Here is a 26,673-nt window from a genome sequence, read left to right on the forward strand (position 1 = left end):
CTCTGTCTCTCTCTCTCTCCCATCTCTCTCCTCTCTCTCCTCTCACTATCTCATCTCTCTCTCCCCCTTTCACTCTCCCCTCTCACCCCTCACTTTTCTTTCCTGGCTCGTCCCTCTCTCTTCTCCCCTCTCCTCTCTCTCCTGTCTCTCTTGTCTCCACCCTCTCTCCCCTTCCCCTCTCCCCCTCTCTCTGCTCTGTCTCTCCTCTATCATCTCTCCTCTCTCTCTCCCATCTCATTTCTCTCCTCTCTCTCCCGCTCTTTACCTCTCTTTCCTCTCTCCCCGTCTCCTCTTCTCCTCCTTTCTCTAACCTCTCTCTAATGCCTCTCTTGTGGGCTCCTCTCTCACACCCCTCTCTCCTCTCTCTTTCCTCAATCTCTCCCCTCTCCATCTCCCCTCTCTCTCCCCTCTCTCACATTTTCTCTCTCCATCTGTCTCCCTCTCTCTCCCTTCTCTCCCCTCCCCCCTCCCTCCCTCTCTAGCGAGTCCATTCCTTCACTCAACTAGAGCCTACTTCTTTAGGATTCTGGTGTATACTGAAGACAATCTAAGCGCCCAGCCTTGTGAATTAACAACCACTGCATCTTGGACTCCCCATTGGTAGACTGCCATTGTTGTGCTAGCTGGACCACAGCCCATAAGCCATTTTAATAAATCCCCTTTCTCTATATATAGATTCATTCTATCTGTTCTGTTCCTCTAGATCAGTGGTCCTCCACCTTCCTCAAGCCGCGACCCTTTAATACACTTCCTCATGTTGTGGCGAACTCCAATCATAAAATTATTTTCATTGCTACTTTGTAATGGTAATTTTGCTACCGTTATTAGCTGCAGTGTAAATATCTGTGCTTTCTGATGGTGACGGGTCATTTGACTCCCAGTGGGATCACAGCGCCCTGGTTGAGAAGCCTGCTCTACAGAAGCCTGGTTAATAACCTTGTCTTCTTCCCCAGGACCATCGGGCTGCATTGTCTTCCACCAGATGCCAGCTTGGCTTGGTCTAGACCATTGTCCCTTTCTTCCGCACTAGCCAGCAGCCAGGAAAGACACGCCTGCAGTTAGTATGGGACAGTGACTAGGAGGCCCCTGCTCCCATCCCTCCCATGGGGGAGAGAGAGCCTTGATTTCCACAGCCCATGGATGGGTTGGCACTCTGCAAAGACAGACTCAGAACAAGGCACATGGGTGGCAGAGAAGGCAAAGAGAAGTGGATTGGGTCACGTCCTTCCCCGCTGCGGGCATCTCAGGGTTGTCTTCTGCACCGTGCCATCTGCTCCTGGAGCCAATGGCCTTTCCACGACATCCACTTTGCCTTCAGAGTGCCCAGTCAGCGGCCACCTGGGAAACCGCAGGGAGCCAGTGCTTAGAACCCAGAGAACATCGAGGTGCCTGGGCACTGTCTAACTCAGAGTCTGGCTCTGTAGAGACAGGGAGAGTCACCAGACACAGACTCTGCCTTCAACAAACCCAGACTTTTTTTTTAAGTGTTTTACTAGAACATTGCCTCTAACTTTACAACACCCAAAGGGCAACATCAAAGACAAACCTAATGTTTTCTAATGATGACTACATTATCCTTAACTGCTGTTTCCTCGAGTAAAGCATTTATTTACTCTTGTCTGTGCATGTGCACACACACACACAGCCACGCGTACCCACACGCACACACCCCGCAATGGCAAACACGAAGATCAAGCGACATCCTGCTCTGGCTGGTTCTCATTTTCCACCATGTAACTACCATCAAACTCGGTTTGCCACGCATGGTGGCAAGCCTTCGCCCATGGAGCCAGCTCCCTGGCCCTGAAGTAAATGTTTTTTACGAGCAGTCTGTTAGTCACTGAGGGAAGAAGGGTGCGCAGGTGTCTAAGCCTGAGTGAACTGGAAAACACCACTGGTTACTTCTGTAGCAACTCAGTCATGAACTCCAGGACACAGGAGAAAGTGTTGGGCGGGGAAGGGTGAGCGGCTGGGGCAGCGGAGGCAGGCCCGCCACACAGATTCCCTTCCACATCCGACCCGAGAACGTCTAATGCCATGCGCTATTTTCAGATTGTGTTTCAGTGGGGGCCTAGAACCAGGATCAAGGTGGGGACAACAGGAGCAGCCCACGGACAGGCTCCTGGCCCTGCTTACTCTCTCTCCTCCCATCTGCTCTGTGTCTGTGGGCTCCCGTAGAGTGTGTGTGGAAACAAGGTCTTCTGCAACGTTTGGAGAGTCCAGTGTGTTTCGTATGATTTCTAAGGTGAACCCAGCTTTTCCTTTAGGCCACCAAACAGCTCCCAAATCATGGCACAGAGACTTGTTATTAGTTCTGAATGCTTGGCCTAGCTTAGGCATGTTTCTGGCTAGCTCTGTTAGCTTAAATTACTGTTTCTGTTTGTCTGCCTTTTGCCCTGGGGTTACCACCTTTCTTACTTCTGGATCTCACTTTCACTGCTTCCCTCTGGCTGCCTGGCTTCTTGCCCTGGGCATCTCCCTCCTCCACCTCCTCCTCCTCCTCCTCTTCTCCCTCCTCCTATTCCTCCTCCTCCTCCCCCTCCTCCTCTTGCTCTTCTTAGCCTAGATTTCTCCTCTTATTTATTCTCTCCGCCTGGCAGTCCTGCCTGCCTTTTCTCCTGCCTAGCTATTGGCTGTTCAGCTTTTTATTAGATCAATCAGGTGCCTTGTGCAGGCAAGGTGAAACATCTTTATATAATTAAACAAATGCATCAGAAACAAATGTAACACACCTTTACACGGTTAAAGTAACATTCTGCAGCACAAATAAGTATAACACATCTTTGCCTACTTAAAATAGTATTCTACAATATTAAGGTCAACTTCTGCCTTAAAAAAAATTAATTCTAGCTGGCCAGTGGTGGCTCATGCCTTTAATCCCAACACTTGGAAGGCAGAGGCAGGTGGATCTCTGTGAGTTTCGGAGCCAGCCTGGTCTACAGAGTGAGTTCCAGGACAGCCAGGGCCACACAGAGAGAAACCCTGTCTCAAGGAAAGAAAATTCTATAAACTAGTAGTTCAGTCGGTAAAGTGCTTACGAACATACTTGGGCACCTAAATCCAATCCCCAGGAGCCACACCAAAAACACTGTCTGGTGCTGTGCACGTGTATGTCAGAGCTGGAATAGGAGGGAAGGCAGATCCTGGGGTCTTGCTCACAGCCAGCCTAGCTTAACCCTCCAACCCCAGGTCCCACTGAGAGATCCTGTCTATAAAACAAGATGGACGGGCACCTCCTGGAGGATGAGACCCAAAGCTGACCTCTGACCCCCACTCACACCCACACCCGCACACACGTGATATACAGACACATGTCATATACAGAGAGCTACTGCACCTACATTGCAACGTAGGCGCTCATTTCATTTATGCCTCCCTTCCCAGAAAACAGCCTCACTTAATCGGCAGCTCACTGCGGAGCGACTGAACAGGTCTGAGCGAGGGAGGGGATGACACACAGTGCTTTCTGTCCCAGCCCTCATCAGCTAGGACCTCCTCAGTTTTCAGCGGTTTCCCACCCTGGGGTTAGGCCACAGCTCTTACTCCAACAGGTCAGACGCTGGAAGCAGTCCTAGCGTGTTCGTCAGTGTCCTATACTGTTCAGCGTACAGCGGCTCACACCCTGTTAGCTACCCAGAATCCCCCCTGGCGTTCAGGCCTGAGCTGCTTCGCAGGTGCCACCAACTGTAAAGGCTGTGGAGCCAGGCCCCTTCCAGGTCAAAGGTCTGACTTCTGGGGAGCTGAGACGCTCTGAAACCTTTGTGGTCGGGGCCTCTAAGATCCAAAGGACCAGGGGTGGGCGAGGTGGAGAAACACATAACCACTGCTTCTCTGTGTAATCATGGACGACCTGGGACTCCCGATCCCTTTCACCCGTCTTCAGGGTGCTAGGGTTGCAGGTGTTTGCCCCCATGCCCAGTTTCCCACGGTGCAGGGGAGTGAACCCAGGTCCTCATGCCTACTCAGCTCACCCTATCGGCTAAGCCACGCCCCTCAGCCTGAGTCTGTTCCCTTGGACCCCCCCCCCCAATCAGAGACCCAGCCATAGACCACCAGATCCGAGACCGTGGCCAGGGAGATGATTGCTTTCTTGAAATTTCATAGAAAAGTAAAGCGAGCGCCCTGGGTAGAGGTTTATTTCCTTTCTGAAACAGAAGCATCTCCAGGTCTGGCTTTCAGTTTCTGCTCCTTGGTTGTTCCCTGGGCACTTAGGGGTCCTCCGGTGGTGCCCCCTCTATTTCAAGAGCCCCCAAAATTAAGCCGGGTGACTACTGATGAGTTTTTGGTACTTTCCAAAATTAAACTATTTCCCTTGGTAAATTTCCAGCAAATGCACTCACTGATCTGAAAACAGGATGTGGCAGCATGAAGGGTGAGGTCAGGAGGCCTGCTCTTTTCTCTTTGCCCTGGGGCAGAGAGGAAGAGGGGGTGGGACAGAGGTGGGACTAGAGGGTGGCTCTTACAGGGCCCAGGGCCTTGAGAAATGTCACTTCACCAAGAGCACTTTTAATGTCAGGAGCACAAGCAGCTCGTAGAATCCTTTACTATTAGAATCGAAAGGCCCAAGCTAGGCTGAGTGGCATATGCCTGTGAAACCAAGGCCTAGGTCAGAGAGTCAGCAATTCTAAACTAGCCTGAACGATATGTCAAGATCCTGTCAAAACACAAAAACAAAAGTATTAAAAGCCGAATGGAAAACCTCAGAGACTGCCTCTGACCATGCTTACACAGATTGTGTTTTGGGAGGTTCCTGAGACACAGCACTTAATTTCTCCAGCCAGTAGATGCCCAGCCCAGCCCAGCAGTGTCACCAGACTGTTAGAAACCCAAAGCCAGAGAGGCCTGCCAGGGGTGGAGACAAACACACCCGCATGTCCAAAACAAAACCCAGCACTGGGGACGCTAAGGCTTAAAGTTTGGAATCAGCGAGGCTACACAGTCAAGTCCTTGTCTCAAATAAATAATAAATAAACAAACAAACAAATGAACAAGTCGATCCATTTAGAAGTCAAGTGAAGGTTTTCAGAAGCCCAAACCAAATTAACCAGGTGGGACCCACTAGCCATCAGAACATTTGAGTGCAGAAGGCGTCCTTGTGAGATTGCTGGCTCCAAAAAAAAATACAAGTTGAGTTTTTTGTTCGTTTGGTTTGGTTTTATCTTTTAAATCAAACTTGTATCCTGGCACTGCTGGGTCCCAGGTGTGCGCAAAATAATGCAGTACAGACCACCAAAGTCTAGGAACCAGAAACAAACTTTATTCCAAAGACCACTGGGCACGAAAAGTTTCCAGTGCACTGGGGCCACAGGTCAGAGTTAGGGCTTCTGACACTGTGGCAAGGGAAGCACGTTTGAACTTCTTCTTAGAGTAAAATCATCTACTAGGTGTGAGTCAAAGAGCTCTTACAACCTTGAGGTCAGGCTCAAAGTCGTGGTTGAGACTTGCTGCTTTTCCGCTCCTGCCCTGGCAGGATTTCAGCCTGGAGCTCAAAGCTGTGTGTGTGTGTGTGCTCTTGCATTTGTTGTTCTGAGTGTGCAGTCACTGCAGGAGGACTGCAAGTCAGTTAGCACCCGCGACCCCAGCAGATGCAATCTGGGTCTCAGTTTCCTTGTGGGAGGAGCGCTCGTCCCGCCCCAGGCCAGCCTGGGGAACCAACCCAGTCCAGCCCCACCCGCTCGGCTCGCCCAGACATTGCTTCCCTTGGCTTCTGCCTGCCAGCTGGGTTCCCAACACGGAGGATATTCCCACCCTCCGGGTGAGAGAGAAGGCGGAGGAGCGCAGGTTGGTAGCTCGACAGATTCCCCAAATGCTAGCACAGGACTAGACACAGGTTCCCGTTGCAAAATCCCCCAGGGTCCTAGGCCCCTTGCACTTCCAGAGCAGAGCCCTGATCCGGAAACTATCATCCAAACTCTGTTCTTAGCTCTAATCTCGTCCTGACATGACATGGCAGGTCGACAGTTACCTGCCCGAGGAAAGGGAAGTGGAAGGGAAGGGGGCCACAGGCAGGCTCCCGACAGCATGCCTGGGCTATGGGCGGTAGGTGCGCCATCTGTGCTGGCACTGAGATGTTCCAGGGGAAGTGGGTGTGGCTCAGGTGCACCTCCAAAGACCTGGAGGCTGACACAATGCTACTCAGAGCATAGAGATTCCCTGAACTGGAAGCAGAAGAGATGGGACCAAAGCGGGTGGATGTGGGAGAGAAACCCATGAAGAACCACCGTGGTGAGGAAACAACTCTGAAGAGTGCCTGAACGAGACGAGGAAGGTGCTGGCATGAAGGGAAGGCCGAGAGGCCTCTGGCCCACTTCAGATAGGACAGCACAGAAACCAAGGCAGGTCCAGAGCATTTGACTGCGTGGGAGCCTATAACAGGGTTAAGTAGGTCCCCTGGAGTTTCAGCAGCTGTGTGAACAGTCCTCTAAAAATTTTGCTCTGGAGTGAAGAGAGAGTAGATATAGGAGAGGAATTTGGGATAGGGGCCAAGTTGGTTTAAAGAGCAGCTCTGTCCTTCCTGGCTCACTAACTGTGAGGTCTTAAGCAAGGCACTCAACTTATCTGTGCCTTGGGTCCCTCTGCTATAAAGTAGGGGGCCTCCAAAGATTGGAGGAAAATGCTGATGAGATGTTTGTTAAAGTACTTAAAACAAGGCTGGAGATGTGGCTCCGTAGGCAAGAACTCAGGCCAGGCCTTGGGTTTGATCCCAGTACAGAGAAAAACAAATTACTTAAGACACGGCACTGAACAGTAGTGCCTGTTGCCTTACTCTACAGTCATATAGGAATACGATGATGTTGGTGGGAAGCGGCTGGTGGATGGGGAATCAGCGAAGAGGGGGAGGGGGACGGGGACCAGAGAAAAGTACCCAGAAGCTAGATGCAACAAGGTTGGGTGCCTCTCTTGGGTCACAACAGGAGAAGAAGGGGACGGACATGTGGAGGTGCTCGGGCTGAGCCGTTAGGGGAATGCCTTTCTGAGAGTGGGGAAACAGGCTCAAGGACATTACTGAGCAGGCTGGGCAGGGCTCAGTTGAGGACAGAAGCCTAGTGCCAACGCCACTGGTATCATTCCGAGGGCGGTGGACAGCTGAGTTTATACAGAGCAGTGTCTTTCAATCTGTGGGTCATGTCACCTCTGGGGGTCAAATATCAGATGACCTGCACATCAAATATCTGCATTTTGATTCATAACAGTAGCAAAATTACAGTTACAAAGTAGCAACGAGAATAATTTTATGGTTGGGGGTCACCACCCTATGAGGAACTGTACTAAAGGGTGGCAGCATTAGGAAGGGTGAGAGCCGCTGATCACAGAGTATAAACTCCCCTCCCCCCCCCACCTGGGCGGCTCAAGGAAATTGAGAAATGCAAAAACACCACGTAAGTGTAATTTGATGTTTTAAACCCCTTTCCTTGTTGTAAGGAACAAGACGGGAGTGGTCATCACCTGAGTAAAGGAAATCAGAAGTGTTTGGAGCATGTCACACTTTGACCTAACGGCCAACTTGACATGGCCTAGAAGAGTCTCGTGAGAGATTGTCTACATTGGGTTGGCCTGTGGACATGCAGTGGGAGATTGTGGGTGGCACCATTCCCTATGCAGGGGGGGGCGTCTGAACTGTATAAGAGTGGAGAAACTGAGCTGAGTACCAGCAAAAGCACAGATCCATGCACAGATCCATCCCTGACTGTGGATGCTATTTGACTATCTCTTTCTTGTCTTGCCTTGACCCTCCCCACCCCCACACACTCAATGATGGACTTTAACCTGGAATTGTAAGCAAAATAAATTTTCTCCCATAATGCCTTTTGTCAGGGTATTTTATCACAGCAAGAGAAATGGAACTAGAGCACCCACCATCTTATTTGACTATCTTGGCAATTGAGTAAAATATACATTTTTATCCCCCACTTCACAGGAACAGAGCTGTGTGGTGAGTTGGCATAGCGGTGCATGCTGGCACATGGTGGTGCACGCCTTTAATCCCAGCACTTGGGAGACAGAGGCAGGGGGATATCTGTGAGTTTAAGGCTAACCTGGTCTACAGAGTCAGTTCTAAGCCAGCCAGGGCTGCATAGTGAGACCCTGTCTCAAATAAATAAACATTAAAAGACCACATGGTGGATCTAGGATCCCATTTCAGACTTGCCTGAGCTCAGAGCCTGTGGCTTGAAAGCAGCTACAAACCCTATAGCAGTACAGTTGGGTGGAAAGGTATACAGAGGCAGTCTTTGTCATTTGACAGTCTGAGACAAGCTGGATGCTCTGAGACTTTACCACGCCACCTTATTCTTACCTTGTCTGTGGTGGAACAGCACAGAGCCTGGTTCCGACCCCCGCCCCACCCCACCCCCCGCAGCTCAACCTCAAGCTGAGCCTCACACCTTGCTTCCCCAAGCTGTGCATGGCTACAGAAGGACTGTAAGGATCAGAGGAGAAACTCTGCCCAGCACACAGTGACTGACCAGAGTTCTGTTTTCCATGCTCACCCTCATGCACGCATGATCTACAGTCTGCTCGGTGGCCGGGAGCGAATCCCCATGAACCTAGACTTCTTCAGTGCTTTGTTCTCAACGGGCATGGTGGCTCCTGACCAGATACACACACCCTATGGCTTCCTGAGTGGAGCTTACGGAGAGGGCTCTGCAACACCCATGATGCCAAGGCCTTGGACTTCAAGGGAGGGGTGGGCCCTGTCCATTGGTCACCATCATGACCGATACACAATGCACAGACAGGGTGGGGCCACCAGAGACCTTCCTGCTGCCTCTGGTTGCATCAGTCCAGGGTCCCCGGTCATAAGCCCTGCAGACTACTTGTTGCAATTCACTTTTTTTTTTTTCAAGACAGGGTAACTGAGAGACAGTGTAAGAAAGTGGCATCTACCCAAGGCCACCGAGACACCCTGAAGGTTCCAGAACCTGAACTTTGCACCTGCTTTCAGGACCCTTGCAGTTTCCGTTAGAAAGCTAAGCCCCACTGTCACCACCCAGTGTTACAGAGAATTCTACATGGCTCAGAGATGGGGGGGGCAAGACAAGTGGCCTCTCCACCAAGGTGCCCTGGGGAGGAGATAGAGGAAGCCAACCACAGCCTGTGGTTCTCGGCGGGGGGAACCGTGACTCTGACGAGCCGGAGACTTGCTCTCTTCCTATGACTGTCTCTTGCTCTTTCTCACTTTGAAAAATGTCTGGACACTCCTAAAAGTTTTCAGTCTCTGTCCAGGGACTTTTTCTAACCACAGAGGGTAATTCCTACCCCATCCCTGCTGTGACTCAGCTGTGACGTCTACCGCACAGCCAGAGAGGAGAAGATAAAGTCACAGAAAGGTCACCTCTCTCTACAGACTCCACAAGGCTTGTCCTCTGCTCTACTTGACAGACCCTCTCTGGCCACCCGAAACTTTAAGATGGCCTCCAGCTCGGCCAGCGGTCCCCGCCCAGCCCCTGATGAAAATGAGTTTCCATTTGGTTGCCCCCCTGCTGCCTGCCAGGACCCATCAGAGCCCAGGGCTCTCTGCTGCTCGGTCTGTCTCTCTGAGAAGCTGAGGTGAGGGGCCAAAGAGCCAAGGGCCAGTGGGAAGGACTGCCAGGGAGGGAGCCCTGCTAGGAGGGAGGGCTGGAGAGACAGCTGGGAGCTTCACTCCTCTGAGCCTCTTTTCCCTCTCTTTTCTTCCGGACACTGCCCCCTAGCTGGGGGCGGATGGGTCTGTCTGTCCATCATTATTGAGGTAGAAATGTAAGCACCACTCAGCCACTTCCTGCCGTGTAGCCTGGTTTGAACCGAGGCTGTCTCGGAGCCCCAAATTCCTGCCGTTAGAGTAGCTAGCCTCCTGCCTCACAGACTTGTTACAAGGCTCCATCAGTAATATTCCCCAAACTTCTTTCAGTAGTGAACATAGCCCCCTTGGCAAATACCAAACTGTGATAAGACGTCATTTCATTGCATTAAGCCCAGTTAGTGGGGGCAAAGAAGCAGCAGGGTGTGTATTTACACTTAAAGGGAAACCGTCTGAGATGCGCTGCAACAGTAGTGGCGTCCACACCCTAAGCCATTGCTGTGCACCTGCTGCGGGCAAGCACGCCACCCCTGTGTGCTCAGATCGGTCTGCAGAGGTCAGCACAATTACCACCCTAGCGTATAACGGCAAAGCCCCAGGAGACAAGTTGCTTGCCTCCTGGGTGTTTCCTGGTGAAGACACTCATAAACAGGCATGACCTTTTCTTTGGGACCTTGTAGCTTACGACTGTGGGGAAACTGAATCAGTCGAATGGGACGTTCAGATCCGGTGGGTGACTAAGCAGTAGGCTGCCGGAACAGGGTGGGAGGCTGTAGCAGTGGAGAGGCCGGGTGCGTTGGAGGCCACACCTGACTAGGCTTCCCAGCCAGCTGATGCCCTGAGCTCATGCACGCCCTCCCAACCCTGGCAGAGGAGGGAGCAGAAGCTGACTACAGAGCGCAGGGTCCCCACCTGAGGTGCCTCGCTCCTCCATGGCCCATCCAAAGCCCCCATTCTCCAAGGTCTCATTTTCCTCACCTAGAAACGGGCTGAGTCAGCAGCGCTCCCTGTGAGGCAGAACCACTTACACAGGTGTCTGCCACAGTGGGGGTCCGGTTCTGACACCCATTCCAAGTAGACAGACCCTGGCTCCTCTTCCCGTTCTAATAGGCCAAGATCACCTGCCACGGCCAAACAATAAGCGGCCAGAACCGCATACGTGGTACTGAGAAGGACAGATGGGCGTTCCATGCCCATAACCCCTCGCCTAAACCCTTGAGATTGGAAGCATTAGGGTTCAGAACTTCTGCAAGCCAGTGCGTAAGACAATTCTCCCAGCGGAGACTCTGTAGCCAGGCACTTGGATGGGCGTTTCTACAGTGAGACATCCATAACCGCACTAGAGGGCTGAGGAAAGGCGCCAGGAGGTCAGGGCAGGCAGGCTGCAGAAGCTACTCACTGCTAGCTTCAGGAAGCAGCGGATGCCATTTCAAAGCTTCCACGGTGGGGCTCCAGGATCGTGGACTTGCTGCTAGATGCTAGGTCTGGGCTTTGATGTCTGTCAGGTAGGTGGCAAGGGGTGGTCGGCAGGTGCCAGTAAGGTGTGGTACCTTCCTTGTTTGAGAATCTTGTTCATGTTTCCTCAGAGATGGTGAGGATCGGATCTGTTCCAAGTGCAGAGCAGACAGCCGCCAACCTGTGAGCCCAGGAAGCCTTCTGACTCAGGAGAAGGTATGTTAGCATAGACAGGGAAGGTGACACGGCCATCTCTGGAGACTGCTGAGGCGGCTCAGTCTTTGAGGACCTGGGCTTGGTCACTGGGACCCACGTAATAAATGCTGTATGTGATGACACCTGCAATGCCAGTGCTGGAGAGGAGACACATGAACCCCTCGGGCCCCTGGGACTTACTGGCCAGCTAGCCTAGTCTACATAGTGAGTTCCTGGCTAACCAGAGACCTTGTCTCCAAAAAAACAGAGCGGGGAATGATGGATGACGGGCACCTGAGAAACTACTCCCGAGGTTGTCCTTTGACCTCCACAGAGAACAGGAAGGAGGGAAGGGGAGGGAGAGAGGGAAAGAGGGAGAGAGAGAGAGAGAGAGAGAGAGAGAGAGAGAGAGAGAGGTCCCTGCTTTGTCTTGAGCCTACAGTGAATTTAGTTCCCAGCAAGGCAGAGACAGGTGTTCACAGTGTTAGTCCTAAGCCACCTGGCAGCCTCTGATCCACTTAGAATTGAAGCCACCTTCTAGGCCAGGGGTCCACAAACTGGAACCTGGACCAATGCTGGCCCATCTCCTTGTTTTATATACATCCCACAGGGAAAGAATGGTTTTTCTATGTGTTTAATTGATGGAAGAAACTGTATTTTGGAACTCATAAAGACTCTAAAATGCAAACTCAATGTCCACAAATAAAATTTTGTTAGTATCTATCTATCCTCGCCCTCACGTATCACCTGTGGCTGCTTTCTCCCTACAAAGGCAGAGTTGAGCACTCTTAAACAGAAACTTTAAGACTCCAAAATATACTCTCCAGCTGCTTGCCTGAGACATTCAGCCAGTTCCTGAAAAAGAGAGAGGCCATTTTCCGCTCACCTCTCGTGTGAGCCAAGCTGTGTGTCCAGGAGAAAGCGACACCTGTGGGCGTGTGGAAGGGGCCAGAGAGACATGCTTATGCAACAGCCTTGACATCTGGTCCATCCCTCCCCACCAAGATGAAAGGTTCAGAGGGTTCCTGTGTAGCTCCCAGCAGCTCATGACAAAACGATAAAACTAGAGAGACGTATTCGGTGTTACAAGCTAAATTGTCTCCATTCTGCGAGTGTGTCCTCCTGTATGTCTTTGTGAAATGGCAGGAAGGTAAATAAGAATTGGGGGTAAACCTTTTACCACATATAGAGCAAAGACAGCAATCTTTATGTTAATCTCCCAATTAAGATCCCAAACAAAACCTGTGTGTAAAACCTGACCTCTGGGATGACGGGAGAGGAAGACACGCTGGGATCTCTGCTTGGCCATCCACTCTGTCCCCAAAGCGAGACAAACGATGCTGCTTTCAGTCAAAGCAGTGAACAAGTGGCCCACGTATCCAGAGCTTTGTGTGCAGGCATGGGTTGGGGTCCCTGAGTCCCGCATGGCTGAAGGCAAGCCTGTTTCCACGCCGTTTCTCCCCGCGTTGGTTCTAGAAGGCTCTTGCCAGGATCTATGACATCTGAGTCACAGGTCAACAGCTGCCACCCCCCCCCACTCCAGATGCAGAAGGGGCTCCACACCTGCCCCCCCTCCTTTGCACCAGCCCCTGTCAGTCAGAGAGTGTGGGGACTTCCTGCCCAGAGCTGACTGAAGAGCTTTCCCTCCCATCTTTCCGCAGCCTCCCCCCATCCCACGGGCCCTTAGAGAATAATAATGAGGCTCATGTTAATTTCCCTGGAAGAACTGCTGAGCCTCGCTGTCTGGCTGCCTCTGGAGCAGCTTCCACATGGGAGCAGACAGACACCTTTCTGAGGCCTCCGTGCCTTACGCGTGCAGCACAGGAAATGAGCTCGGTGCCTTGCGAGCCTTGTTTTGTTCTTCCCTCTCAGCAAAACTAAAACACGCCTCTTACATAAATGTTAGGTAACGCGGGCCAGATACACTTTAATATGACTTAATCTAGCACCTTTAGGGTTTTTTTTCATGTTTATTAAGATGAAACCCAACTCAAACAGAAGGCTTGGGTGGGAGGAGCACCTGGAGCTGGGTAAGTGACCCGTAGAGTAGCACGGCCTTCATTTCTCGCTCTAAGGCCTTCGTGTCTGGCTGAGAGAGAAATGTTTCAGCAGAGCCTTTGCTATGCTTGAGCTAACCAGTCAAGGCTGAGAAACTGTTTGGGGACTCGTTAAGCCTTGAAGAGTTGTTTCTCTGGGGTGTCTGCACTTGGTGCTACGTGAGAGCTTACAGCTGCACCAACCCTGACCCTAAGACGCTCCTGGCAGAGCTGCAGGTGTCACTTTTGATTATGGCTGCCACAATCAAAAGGGACTGGGATTCGTGTGGGTTTTCTGCTCTTACAGGCAGCAAAAGCAAGATGACTCCGGTAGTTGGAACCTTTCCCAGCCCCCATTAGCCTTGTATATGTTTGAATAAAGTAGCTGGGGTGAGCTAGCTGGATGTCAGACTTTTCCAAGAAGGCTGAACCCCTCTGTTCCTTCAGAAAGTGAAGACAACATCTTGGAGAGCTCCTCTCTCTACTGTGGCACCTATGACCCAACATCAAACAATATTATCTCCATTTTTTTCTCCTGTCCAAGTCTTCTAGGGATTTCCAGGGCTCAGGATGAGCACAGGTTAAAATTTGCTGTCTTAAGACAAACAAACTAAGGGGCTGGAGAGATGACTCAAGCATGGGCCACCAGCTGCTCACACAGGGACTTCTCTGATCCTGCCCCTGATGGGAGCTTTTAACCTAAGGAAAGTAACTAAGGCAGACCTTTGCATGTGGTAACTCCCAGCTTTTTTTCTGCATGTCTGAAGGCACCTAGGAGATGAAATCTGGGCACGTAGGCCAAGCTGGAAAGCGGCTGAGTTCAGCCCGAGGTGCCCATCCCACAAACTCTCCCCATGCCAGCTGCTATCAACCTGTCCTCTCCTGAGTCTGTAATAGAGCTCCATCTCCTTATGTAGGGCCCAGGAACATCAGCTAGTTACCAACATAGCAAGCGAATATTAGAAGACCAACGATAGCAGAGAGGCCATACTTCCCTGGAATGACCTTCCTGGACAATCGACAGTAGGGTAGGAGGCAAACCAGGAGCTGGGAGCTGGAGAAGGGCTGGACAGATAAGAGTTCCTGCTGTGTAAGCCTGAGGACCCATGTTCAAATTCCCAGAACCCCTGTTTAAAGGGGGTAGCTGGGCTTGGCCATGCATACTTGTAACACCGGCGATGTGAGGAGTGGTGACAGAAGGGTCGCTGGAGCTTGCTGTCTCCACCAGCCTAGCTCTAGGTTCAGCGAGAGACCCTGTCTCAAGGGACTGAGTCTCAAGGTGGAGAGCGATGATACAGGGTCTCTGATGTCCTCTTCTTCTATCCGTGTGCACCTGGGTGCAAGCACACACCCACACACAAACACGCACTCACGAATGCTCGCTCACACTCACTCACTCACGCACGCACGCACACACGCACGCAGGCAGGCAGGCAGGCACAAACAAAACAAGTCAGGAATTAGGAAATAACATTTGACTCTGTTTGCTGAGACCCCAAAAAGGAAACTTTGTTTCTCTCACATTCTTCCCTCTGAGGTCCAGTCAGGAAGATCGGTTCATGGCTCATGATAATGTCATGACCGTTTCTAGAACCCCAAATGGCAGGAGTTTAAGCAGTCTAGTCTAACTTCCAGCATGTACATGTAGTGGGCTCCTGCAGCTTGGGGTTATGTCTTTTCAAAACAGGGAACCCACTGCTACTGTGACTTCTTTTGTTCTTTGTATAGAGACAGCTTCCTTCAAGGAAGGCCGGTCAGTCTTCTGTTCCTAGGGTCCCAGTGTGTGCGAAAACACTAGTGGTGTCCCTCCTGCATCTCTCCCCAGTCTCTGAAGTGTGCTAGCCAGTGTGACTCTGCATCCTCACACCCTAAATGTGACAGTTTTCATCTATAATCTTAGCACTCCGGCAGCATCCTGTTAGCATCCTTGATTTATTAATAGGTAACATATGAAGGCCCAGGGCAAAGGAGATGCTGGTACATGAACCTAAATCATTTGGCAAAGCCAGACCACAACCTCAGGCTCCTAGACTGGTGGCATTTTCTCCATTTTAACTTCAAGTGGAAAATAGGCCCCCAAATGCTTTGTACATGGCATGCAAACCTGACAGGAGCAGTCATGAATGACAAAACCTAAAAGACTCTTAGGCATGAAGGCAAGGTCGGACCAGTGCCCTGGACTGCCTGGGTGAGCACAGTATAGCCACAGGGCCCTTATGAGGAGACGAGCATCCATGGGAGACGGGAAGGGGATGCTGACTTTGACGATGGAGAGAGGACCCTCAAGCCAGGGGCTGCAGGCAGCTTCCTGCGGAACTTGCTGCTGCCAGCACTCTCATAGTAGGTCTGCTAACCTTCAAAAGTGTGAGATTGTAAGTTTGTATTGTGTTAAACCATTTAGTGTTGTCACAGCTACAAGAGTTAACCATGTGAGCACTTACATATATTACCTCATATTCTTATAATAGCCATAAGATGGGTCAGTGTTATTTTATTTCGCAGATGGGGAAACTAAACCTGGACAACTTAGTAATTCTCCCATTGCCATGGCACTACAAAGTAATGTGACAGGTTGTCTCTTGGAGCCCACACCCCGAGTACATGGTAAGGAGTGAGTGACAGGTGACCAGAGCTGGCAGCCTGGCTGACCCTAGGCCTTCAGAAGACCATCTGTCAGCATTCGAGGCAAGTCACAGTAAACTGCTGTGCACGCCTCATCATTAGGACCCAGCCAGACATCCAAGCAGCGCAGAGGCCCTGCTTACCCATGGGTACATCCCACTGTGTGGGCAATGCCAGAATTCTAGTGTGAGATGCCCCCCCTTACTTATCCTTCTCCCTCTGGGGACTGCAGCTTCAAGCCACAAAGGGTACATAGAACCACAGGGCCCTAGAGGGTCCCAGGGCAGAAATTACTGGCATCCGGTGTCCCTGAGCCACATGTCATCAATAGTGACCTGTAGGAGAGGCTGTACTGAAGCAGGTTCCCAAAGCCAGTGTGTCTCCTTGCCAGGGCTACCCTCTGTCTGTCCCCATCAAACATCAGTTTCCTATTCTTGGTTGGGAACAGTCTGTCCCTGGAGCAGGGGGCAGTGGGGCAAGTGGGTGAGCCCTTGCTAGGCTAGGCTCTGCATCCCAAACCAACTGTGTGACTCAGCTTTGAGAAAAACAAACCCTGTGGCTTTGTACTGCTCAGCCCTGAAGCCCTCCGGCCTCCCCTCATCTCGTCCTAATTCACTTAGATTATTCTGTCAAAAAAAGTTCTCATAAAACCAAGCTATCATTTACATGTAGAAAAAAATGTGCTCATTTTAAGTATGCAATTTGATAAAGTCCTGGTTAATGTTAAAAAAAATCAGGTGACTCCCCACTGCTGAGGTGACAAATTCTCCTGTCCACAGAGAGCTGGTCATTCCCTGCACACACAGCCCAGTCCAGATTGGTGACAGGCAGCATGCCGACTGCCCGTCAGGATCATGTTGCCTCCCCTAAACTTCCTTCAGAAGGACATCCTGGAGTCCATACCACCAACTGGGCTACATTCCCAGCCCTATGGAAGTATTTTACAAAAGCCAACCCTACTTACTTAAATCACTTGTTTATAACGTATAATCAACCTACAGATAAGCCACATATTCCTCTCCCAGGAATTTATTCCACAGAAACAGGAAGTTATGCAGAGATGTGTGTGCACACAGGGCTCAGGGTTCAGTCCCCTGTATCTCTTAAACCAAGATTTGCAACACATGTTTATACTTGGCACTCAGGAAATGAGGCAGGGGGACCAGAAGTTCAAGGCTAGCTGGGTGTGATAGTGCATGCCTTTGGACCCTGCACTTGGGAGACAATACATTTTAACATCTGACTTCTTTGTTTAACATAATGGCTTCAAGGTCTCTCTCCATGTTAGAGTGGGTGTTTAGTATTAATCCCATTTGATGACTGAGTAGAGTTCTGTAGGAGGAAGACACTATTTGTGATCCATTCACCCCCTGGCTGTCCCCAAATGGTTTCCAGGTTAGAGTTGTTGTGAATCAAGCTGCTGTGTGTATTCACACACATCTCTGTGTAGACATAACTTCCTGTTTCTGTGGAATAAATTCCTGGGAGTGGAATATGTGGGTTATCTGTAGGTCGATTATACGTTATAAGCAAGTGATTTAAGTAAGTAGGGTTTGGCTTTTTGCAAGATACTTCCATAGGGCTGGGAATGCAGCCCAGCTGATAGAAAGCTTGTGAGGGTGCTGGCCTCCCCTGCATCTCATAAACCAAGATCTGTGACTCACGTTTATCCTCGGCACTCAGGAAATGAAGGCAGGAGGGCCAGAAGTTCAAGGCTGGTTGGGTGTGATGGTGCATGCCTTTGGTCCCTGCACTTGGGAGACTGAAGCAAGAAGATTTCTGTGAGTTTGGGGCTAGTCTCCTCTACACAGCAAGTTCCAGGCCAGCCAAGGCTACATAGTGAGACCCTGGATAAAAATAATAATAATAAATAAATTGCTCCCCTAGGTTTTCTGAGGTGTCTATATTTTGCTTTGTGGCCCCACGTCCTTGCTGGGAAGGCCTTGTCCCCCTATCCCAGCCACCCCGCCAGATGGGGAGCAGTGCTCTTTCACGGTGGTTACAGGCACACTCTACCTTCATAGAGCTCTTTTTGTGAAGCCCTTTTTTCAGCATCTGAAGCTGAAGAGTGAGGGCTGGCTCCAGAGCTGTGTGGACTCTGTCCTGACAGAAAAGATTGTGTTGTTCCAAATGACAGGAGGGCTCTGGGCCTCTTTCTGTAGAACAGATTTCAGAAGGGCCAAAACTTCGAAGGTGGAAAGGAGTCAGCCAGGCAGACAGAACAGAGTGGACCAGACCTGGCCTGGTTGGCTCCTATCACTTTGAGGGAGCCCATGGGGTGGCCCTGGGGGTGCCTCCCAGCATCCAGTGACACAGTTATGATTTCCAGGTTTGCCCTGAGGTGCCCGAAGCTGGAGTCATGTGTCCCTTTGCAGGTGTCGGCTGTTCCTTCAAGGTAAATGACGACATGCCAAATCTGACCAAGGTGCCAGCCACCTTCCCACCCCCGTCTCTCCCTCTCCAAACCCTCCCAAAACACCACGCTACTCCTCTGGGGTCTTCTACGCTAATGAGTTACCAAGCAACAAATCCAACTATTAAGTCATTGTGGTACTGTGGGAAGTTCTTCTTAAAGCCTCACCTAAACACTTGTAGCATCACTCAAATGTGTGTCGCCCACACCCCTCTCCATGGTCCTGAATTGTCATTCTGTTCAAGGGCAGGGCAAGATGGCCACTCTGGAGACTGGGACACGTTAACTGTGTGGGAGTATCTAAGCACTGTCTTCCTGCACATGGCTCCACGCCCTGCCCTTCCCCATACAGACAGCCACTTCCCCTTTGCCGGGATGATGGTTCTGGTTCTGCTTGGTGGCCTTTGCTGCCACGACTCCTTGACAGTCCCCAGGGTCTCCTCCCACTTGACTGCCGACTAGCGACTGTCACTCTCTCATCAGGGGAGCCCGCAATCCACGCAGGAGCATGAGGCCACCTCCCAGGCCTCTCACCTGCACCTGCTGCTGGGGCGCCTAAAAGAGTGGAAGTCCTTGCCAGGCTCCAACCTGGACTCCACGCCCACGGCACTGGAGCGGAACCTGTCGGAGCTGCAGCTTCAGGCGTCTGTGGCGGCAGCTGGGGACCTGGAGGTCGACTGTTACCGAGCACCTGGCTGCGAGAGCCAGGATGAACAGGCCCTGTGGCACCTCCTGAAAGAGAAGCAGTTGGCTCAGCTGGAGGAGAAGCTGCGTGTGTTTGAGAACATCGTGGCGGTCCTCAACAAGGAGGTAGAGGCGTCCCACCTGGCACTGGCCGCCTCCATCCACCAGAGCCAGCTGGACCGAGAGCACATCCTGAGCTTGGAGCAGAGGGTGAGTGCGATGGGCGTGTTCTCTCGGAGTCAGCTCAGGGAGCACCTATGCCATCCAGACTTCTAGTCTATCGTCCTGCTCAGAACCGTTGCCCCCATCCTAACCCTAACCCTGTGTCCCAGGACATCCTAGGAAGACCCTGAATCAAAGGCTGAGGAAAAGGCAATAGCATGCGATCCAGTGCTCCAGGTCTTCTGGTTAGAACTGGCCCAGAACTCTCCCTCCACAGAACGGGCCCAGAACTCTCCCTCCACTCATGCCGTTGTTGGGCAGTTTCCTTGTTACAGAGTTCCTGCTTTCATAAAGCTGTGTTTTCCCTGTATTGTTCCTGACTGTGGTCTTCAGGGCCCTCAGGGCAACTGCTTTCTTGGCCCCACAGCTGCTCTGCAGAGCGTCAGTGTTCACATCCTAGCAGACCATGCCTTCAGTGTCCTCTCTGCTCTTGAGAGCATGGCGACCCACGCCTCTATGCCCTGCAAGAGCCCACATGCAGAGTGTAGTCCCAGACTGGCAAGCCCACAGTTCTCAGTCTACCCTCTCTTCCAGAGATTACACTTTTCCCAGTGTGGCCAGTCACCAAGCTCCTGACACTTTGTAAAAACAGCAACTCTTTTCCTGCCACCATTAGTTCCGTCCCTACCAGCCCTGGCCAGTTAGGTCCGAGCCACTCACCTTCTCTCTCACAGCTGAAGTTTATTCTTTCAGATTTCTTCGGGGGAAACCTACTAGCAAGCCAGGCACTGGGCTCACATAGCCAGGCAGATCCTCAGTTTTTACCATTTACACCCTCACCCAGGTTATAAAGTAGGTTCCCTGAAGGCAGCGAGGGTTCCCATCTCACCATCAGACTTCTGGCTCCGCTCTTGCAGCTGGGCACTATGCATAGAGAGGACAGCAGCGTGCTATGGGGAGACAGCCCGGACAGGAGGATGGGTGTCACCATAAGAGCTGAGAAACACTGTGGGGGAGCCAGCAAGGACAATGACTGGAGGCTTCACAAGAAGGGTTACGTGAGCTGGGCTCCTGCCGCATGGCTAGGAGTCGGCTAGGGGAGCAAGGAGAGAAAGGGACTCTGAGTATGGGACAGGCACAGGCACTGGGTGATGGATGCTTGGTCAGGAAAGCCTCTCTGGGGTGATGCATCCCAATGCTCCACTATTGCCGCCAGTCCCCCGGCCTGGGTGCTGCTGCCTCTGGCTGACCAGCCTTCCCTGCAGGTGGTGGAGTTGCAGCAGACCCTGGCCCAAAAAGATCAGGTCCTGGGCAAGCTTGAGCAGAGCCTGCGGCTCATGGAGGAGGCCTCCTTTGATGGCACCTTCCTGTGGAAGATCACCAATGTCACCAGACGGTGTCACGAGTCAGTGTGTGGCAGGACTGTCAGCCTCTTCTCTCCAGGTAACTCCTTGTGGGCACAGGGACGGGTGGGAGAGACAGGCCCCAGGGGGCCCGGGAGACAGAACGGCCATGCTGAGTCGGACTGGGGCCCCTGCCAGTGGTGAGGGAGACACAGGCTGTACTCTCTGAGCCATGGCTCTTGCCAGCGCAGCCGCTACCCTCTGTCCTTCCTGGATGTCAACCACACTCGGCAAAGAGGTGCAGACGGTGGCACTCTCTAGTCCGCAGTCTGAAGTAAGAGGCAGAGGACTGAATCAGGCCCTGGGGAGCCGCGTGCGTGTGGGAAGACCATGGGCATCAGTGAATTGGGTGGTTCTTCCTTGTTTCTGGGTCCCTTGCTGAGAACAGTGACTTAACAGAGTAGTGACTTGGTAGTTATTGTTACCCACTAAAATGCTGCTGTGTGTGTGTGTGTGTGTGTGTGTGTACACATATAGATAGCATACATATAATATTTACGTGCAGATCTGGGTCTGTTTAAGGCACACCATCTGCCAGGACCAGGCCATTCCTGGGTGTGACATCTGAGAGTCTTGGCAAGTGCTTGTCCTCACAGCCTCGTTTTATAGGCAGATAAACTGAAGTCAAGGAGGAGGGCCCCAGCAGGGGGGCTGCTTAGAGCTAGGCACAGAGCTCTGCCCAAGGATGTACCATCAGAGAGAGAGAGCCACATAGGCCCCCACGCTTGGTCATCGGGACTGACTTGCCTCTTGGGGCCATTCCCAAGGGTTGGTAGCAGAGACAAAAGTGCCCTTCTCACACGAGCCTCCGGGGAGGACCCAATCTTTGGGCAGCAGAGAAAATCAGTGCCAAGATCTGGAAAGCCTGGGCCTTAACCCTAATCCTGCCCCTGCACATAAAACAGTGCCCATCCACCCCCCCTTCCTGGGTTCATTCTCCAGCTACTTGAGGGTTGTTTAAAATGGCAGATTCCACGTGTGACCACGAGGCAAGCGGCACGGCACACGGGGAAGTGCTAAAACCACGGGTGACCGGTGTCAGATCAACCCCACTGTAGCGCCAGGGCCATCGAGCAGGCGCCTCCTCTGTGATCATGGGGCTGGCCCTCAGCTAGGCCACCTCCAAGAGCATGGCCTTCCTTGTTGACAATCTTCTGGAGAAGAGAGCTGGGCTCCAACCCCCCACCCAGCCCTCTGCCTGCTGCTGCGCCCCCTCTCCTCATCTGCAAAGCCCAGCCCTGGCCTATTGTCCTGGGCTGACACTGGCTTTGCCTTTCAGCTTTCTACACGGCCAAGTATGGTTATAAGTTGTGTCTGCGGTTGTACCTGAATGGGGACGGCTCGGGCAAGAAGACGCACCTGTCCCTGTTCATCGTGATCATGAGAGGAGAGTATGACGCTCTCCTGCCTTGGCCATTTCGGAACAAGGTATGGGCCCAGGAGAAGATGGGTTTGGGGAGGGCATGGTAACCTGGGTCCTAGTGCTGGCTTTAGCTACGAACCTGAGGCCTGGGCAAGCCTCCTGTGCTTACTATAATCAGTTTCCTTTTATAAAATGAAGCTGCGTGCAAACGCAGTGAGCGAGGCTCCCAGCCCTCTGAGCGGGAGCTGCCGTGTCTGGAACAGAACACTCTGGAGGAGGCTGAAGACCCAAGCTCCAGGATTTCTAGCGCCCTCCCCAGGAATTCTAGTGCCAGCAAGTTGAAGGACGGCTTCAGCAATGTAACGCAGCGTGTTTCCTGGGGTACATTCAGGGGCTTGTGCCAGGACAGGGGTTTGTGTCGTGCTAGGTGACACACTTCTCGAGGGAGGTACATGATCTGCTCTGGGTACACCGCAAGCTCGGAGGAAGTCCCAGGGCTTGGACAGAAGCCCCACCCACGGTCTGCTGTTGCTTCTCTGCCTGGCGGCAGGAGGTCCCAGCAGAAGCTGACACATGTAGGTGCCCGAGACCTGCATCCTTGTCGGTGCACCCCAGTCTCAGCAGCCAGCTCAACTACAGCACCAGAACCCCCACTGCCATGAGCCTAGGGAGACGGCTTACATTCCCCAGAACCCACACCAAAATCAGGTGTGGGGACTGCCATCCCAGAACTGGGAAGGAGAAGTTGTGAGGACCCCTGGGGCTTGCTATCCAATGATCTCCAAGTCTGAATAAAATGATAATAATAATTAATAATAACAATGATGTGGAGAGCAATTGAAGAAGACACCTGGTGGTGATCTCTGATTTGCACACACACACACACACACACACACACACACACACACACATTCCTTGAAGCTGCCACAGTACTGGATGTCCCCTCCCTAGTGCAGATGTGAAGCCCCTTCCACCTCTGCCTCCTCTCCATGTGCATGGGGTGGAGTGGGGGGCCAGAGGTACAGCTTCTGGGCATGGAGCCCTCTGAGCCCAAACACTGGGCTCCCAAGAAAACCAATGTTATTATCCCCTGAGGCCTGACCGTCCACCTACCCCTTCCCTGCAGGTCACCTTTATGCTCCTTGACCAGAACAATCGTGAGCACGCCATTGATGCCTTCAGGCCTGACTTGAGCTCGGCCTCCTTCCAGCGGCCACAGAGTGAGACCAACGTGGCCAGCGGCTGCCCACTCTTCTTCCCCCTCAGCAAGCTGCAGTCACCCAAGCACGCCTACGTAAAAGACGACACAATGTTCCTCAAGTGCATTGTGGACACCAGTGCTTAGGGATGGGAGGTGTCTCCTGACTGGGGGACTTAGCTAGATGGGCGTCCATGCCCTGCCCTTGGAGCCCACAGTCCAAGGCAAGGATGGGCTGCAGCTGGCATGACCAGAGTGTGCCACGGCAGCTTGGCGGAGTGGGCGGACTGGAGCTGTGCCTGCAGACACAGAGTGGAGGAGGCAAAAGCGCTTTCTTCACACAGGCCACAAACACCAGAGGCCGGCACACCAGCAGGCCAGCAGGTCCTGAATGTTGAGACCAACTTAAGACTGGCCTGAGGCACGGATGTTGAGCCAGGCCTGTGGGGTCTAAGCAGAGGAGTGCTCCCACTAGGAAGGTCTCTGTAGGTCAGTGGAGACTGGAGACATGTCCAGTCTCTCTGTTCAGACTCAGAACTAAGAACTCAGGGCAGAAGGGTTGGACGCTAGTATGAATTTGAGCTGTCCTGGGCTGAGTTCCTGTGTTAACAGATAATTCCAGAAGCTATACCAGGAAGGGCTTGTGGGTTGGATTTGAAGACCCTTGATGTTCTTACAGATGAAACAAACAACAAAGGCCTTGAATTCCAAGCTTCCTGTCCCTGGTGAGGCTACAGTCACAGAGGATTCTGGAGAGATTCCCAGGATCCTCATATCCCCACTCACCTAAACCTAGTAGCCCAGTTTCCCAACAGCCAGGAGCACACCCAGGCCAAGGAAAGATGTTGCCATGCCAATTGGGAGCTGGTGTCCAGCACGCAGCACCTTTGTGACTGCTCACAGAGTGCCCAGCAAAAGGGGACCGCTTCACTGCTAGGGACCACTGTTTCTCCATCCATGCATCTTCCCCCCCTCTTCTTCCCGTCCCCCCTCCCCTCGGTCTCAGGTAGCCCAGACTGGTTTCAAACTCGCTCTAGAGTCAAGCATGATGCTGAGTCCTGATTCTCCTGCCTGTAGCTCCCAAGTGCTGGAATATCGGTGTGTGTCCCCTGCCTGATCCCATGAGATGCTGGGGACCAGGGCTTCCTGCACAATGGACAAGTGCTCTGCTCAGCCACACCCCACACCTTTGATGGTGCACTTCTGATGGGAAGAGATGTCCTCACACAGTGTGAGAGACACTGTGCTTCCAGCAAAGCATTGTGGGCAGCTGTGTGTATCATCTATGCCTAGACCCTCCCCCGGGGGAAACAGTGAGCCATGAAACCCACTCTCCTGAATCTCCTAGTTCGCTGAGAGGAACCAGCATGATAGTGGAGCATTATCACTAAAAGTAGAATGATGGGAAAAGCATAGACTCCATTGGACAAATCAGGGAGGGCTTCACAGAAGAAGTGACCTTTGGACCAGCCTGAAATGCTTTAAAATGGAGAAGATCTGGGTGCGGAGGAGAGAACAGCCTTGGAGGAATAGGACGTGTCTTGGCTGCAAGCAGGGGCTGGGTAACCAAAGGCTGGAGGAGAAGGCAGAGAAGCTGGACCAGCCAAAACACGGACAGGCCAGCTGGCCAGAACACAGAAAACATCAAATGCTGAGCTGCCGTGCACCTGCAGGGCCCTTGGCCTGTTAGCAGAGGATGAGACAAGGGTTTAAACAGATCGTTTATCTCACAGAGAAGTCCTGGGCTTATCTCTTCCGGGTGATTCAGGGGTCAGGGAGGCAAGCTGCGGGCAAATCCTGTTTCCCTGGATCCTCAGGGCCCCCCCCCCCCGCTGAGGTGAACAGACTTGTGCCCATTTACAGATGGGCATGCCAAGGCCAGAGCAGCTCCCCTCCCTTCCACTAGTTTTCCCTCCAGCCAAGACAAGGTTGCATTTTTATCAGTCCTTGGAAGGTGACAGGTCCCTCACTGAGCCTGAGGGCCAACTCTGCAGGACAATGCCAGCCCCACAGTGGCCAGGAAGCAAGCGGTTGGCTGGGACAATATTTGCTCAGAGGCCACAGTGTCATGTCCACAGAGACCCACAGAGAATGATGGGAAGCGGGAACACCTGTGATTCGCGTCATTAACCTGTAGGTTCTACGCAGATGAGAAACACACATAGAAAAGCTGTAAAAAGTAGTGGCTGGGCAGAAATAAAAGCTGCCGTGATCCCAGGAACTGGAGAGCACTGCTGCGAATATTTTAGTAAGTTTTCTTGCCTATTGAAAACAGTATTTCATAGCTGAAGAAACAAACTCAGCGAGGTCAGACCGTTTTCTCAAGGGCAAACAGGCAGTAGGCAGATCTCCGCCTCCATGGTCAGAGACTTACTGCTCACTGTGGTAGCCTCCCTGGGGACTGAGGTGGGTGGCAGGGGGTCAAATGGGAAGTGTCATGCCTCCTAGAATAGCTGCTAGCCCTTTAGGCTCCCTCTGCGGTAAAGACGCCTCTTGCTTGCCGTACTCTGCCTTTGAGGGGAGGCTTCTTGGGTGGGATCCCCCAGTGACCCTGTGCCAGGAGCTGGATTTCATTTGCCTCCACATCTGGAGCATGCATGCACACACATGTATGTGTTTAAGCAGAGCGCATGCATGTGGCACAGATGGGGTTTATGGAGCACAGCAGAGGGAGCCGGATAGTACAGCCACCCTGGGCCATTGGCATTCTGCTGGGTCCTTTCCTCCGGTCCCACCTATCCCAAAGCCTTTTCCTACTGGGAAAGTCAAGAGGTGCAATGCTAGCATAACCGGCCAGGTCTCACCGAAGAGCAATAGCAAGATCCAGAGAGGGGCAGCCGCCGGGCCCGGGCAGCTGCCGGGCCGGGCCACCTACCAAGTCAGCAGCGCTTACCCCTCTGCCTACAGCCCTCAGCCCCCCGTAAGCATGGAGTAGTTGGATTCATTGCCCCAGCAACAAAGACTGTACTCGCAGAATTATCAGAGGTGCCCCCTTCCCTCTCCTCTCTCCTGCCTCCTCTCTCGTCTCTGTCTGTCTGCCTCTGTGTGTGTGTGTGTGTGTGTGTGTGTGTGTGTGTGTGTGTGTGTGTGCCCTCTCTGGGTCTGTCTCACTCTCTCTCTCTCTTTCTCTCTCTCTCTGTCTCCCTCTCCCTCTCCCTCTCTCTGTCCCTCGCTCTGCCCCCCCATGTGTGTACCCGTACATGTACATGTATGTGAGGATGCTTGTGGGGGACTGCTCGTGCACACGATGTGTGCATGTGTGGAGGCCAGGTCAGCCTTCAGTGTTGTTCCTCAGGTTTTTGAGGCAGGGCCTCTCACTGAGACCTGGAGTTCACAGATTCATCTAGACTGGCTAGCAACAAGCCCTGGGAATCCACCTGCCAACTCCTCTGCAGTGTTAGGATTTCAAGCGAGCACCAACACGCCTGGCTTTTTATGTAGGTGCTGGGGACTGAACTCAGGACTCAGGTTCTCACACTTGTGCGGCAAGCACTTCACCGACTGGATCGTCTTCCCAGGAAGGCCTCTTTGCTGGGGGCAGGGTGTTCGGGAAAGAGCTTGGAGGCAGTGAGGAGCCCACTCA

The 26,673-nt window shown here is 52.4% G+C and overlaps 1 protein-coding gene across 3 annotated transcripts; it reads left to right on the top strand.

Moving 5' to 3' along the window:
- The first annotated feature begins 5,542 nt into the window (after nucleotides 1-5,542).
- On the top strand, nucleotides 5,543-25,331 carry Traf1 (TNF receptor associated factor 1). Of its 3 annotated transcripts, XM_005082079.3 has the most exons (8): nucleotides 5,553-5,781; nucleotides 9,382-9,549; nucleotides 11,146-11,230; nucleotides 18,197-18,262; nucleotides 18,764-19,174; nucleotides 20,392-20,569; nucleotides 21,809-21,957; nucleotides 23,019-25,331. In XM_005082079.3, exons 2-8 carry the CDS (start codon nucleotides 9,410-9,412, stop codon nucleotides 23,235-23,237), a joined length of 1,248 nt encoding a protein of 415 aa, XP_005082136.1. In that variant the 5' UTR covers nucleotides 5,553-5,781; nucleotides 9,382-9,409; the 3' UTR covers nucleotides 23,238-25,331. The 3 variants fall into 3 exon arrangements, with proteins under 3 accessions (XP_040591619.1, XP_005082136.1, XP_021089722.1); XM_040735685.1 differs by lacking the exon at nucleotides 9,382-9,549 and having other exon boundaries at nucleotides 5,543-5,781; XM_021234063.2 differs by lacking the exons at nucleotides 5,553-5,781; nucleotides 9,382-9,549 and adding an exon at nucleotides 9,620-11,064.
- Nucleotides 25,332-26,673: the final 1,342 nt, after the last annotated feature.

This window comes from Mesocricetus auratus, unplaced genomic scaffold (genome assembly GCF_017639785.1).
Source record: "Mesocricetus auratus isolate SY011 unplaced genomic scaffold, BCM_Maur_2.0 Super-Scaffold_100047, whole genome shotgun sequence".
Taxonomy (NCBI): Eukaryota; Metazoa; Chordata; class Mammalia; order Rodentia; family Cricetidae; genus Mesocricetus; species Mesocricetus auratus.

What these genes read in the sequence shown, in the direction of transcription:
- Traf1 (XM_005082079.3), top strand. Translation starts at nt 9,410, where the DNA reads ATGGCCTCCAGCTCGGCCAGCGGTCCCCGCCCAGCCCCTGATGAAAAT. An exon ending in GTGTCGGCTGTTCCTTCAAG is followed by an intron (nt 18,263 to 18,763) that starts GTAAATGACGAC and finishes CTCTCTCATCAG; the next exon opens with GGGAGCCCGCAATCCACGCA. An exon ending in TGTCAGCCTCTTCTCTCCAG is followed by an intron (nt 20,570 to 21,808) that starts GTAACTCCTTGT and finishes TTTGCCTTTCAG; the next exon opens with CTTTCTACACGGCCAAGTAT.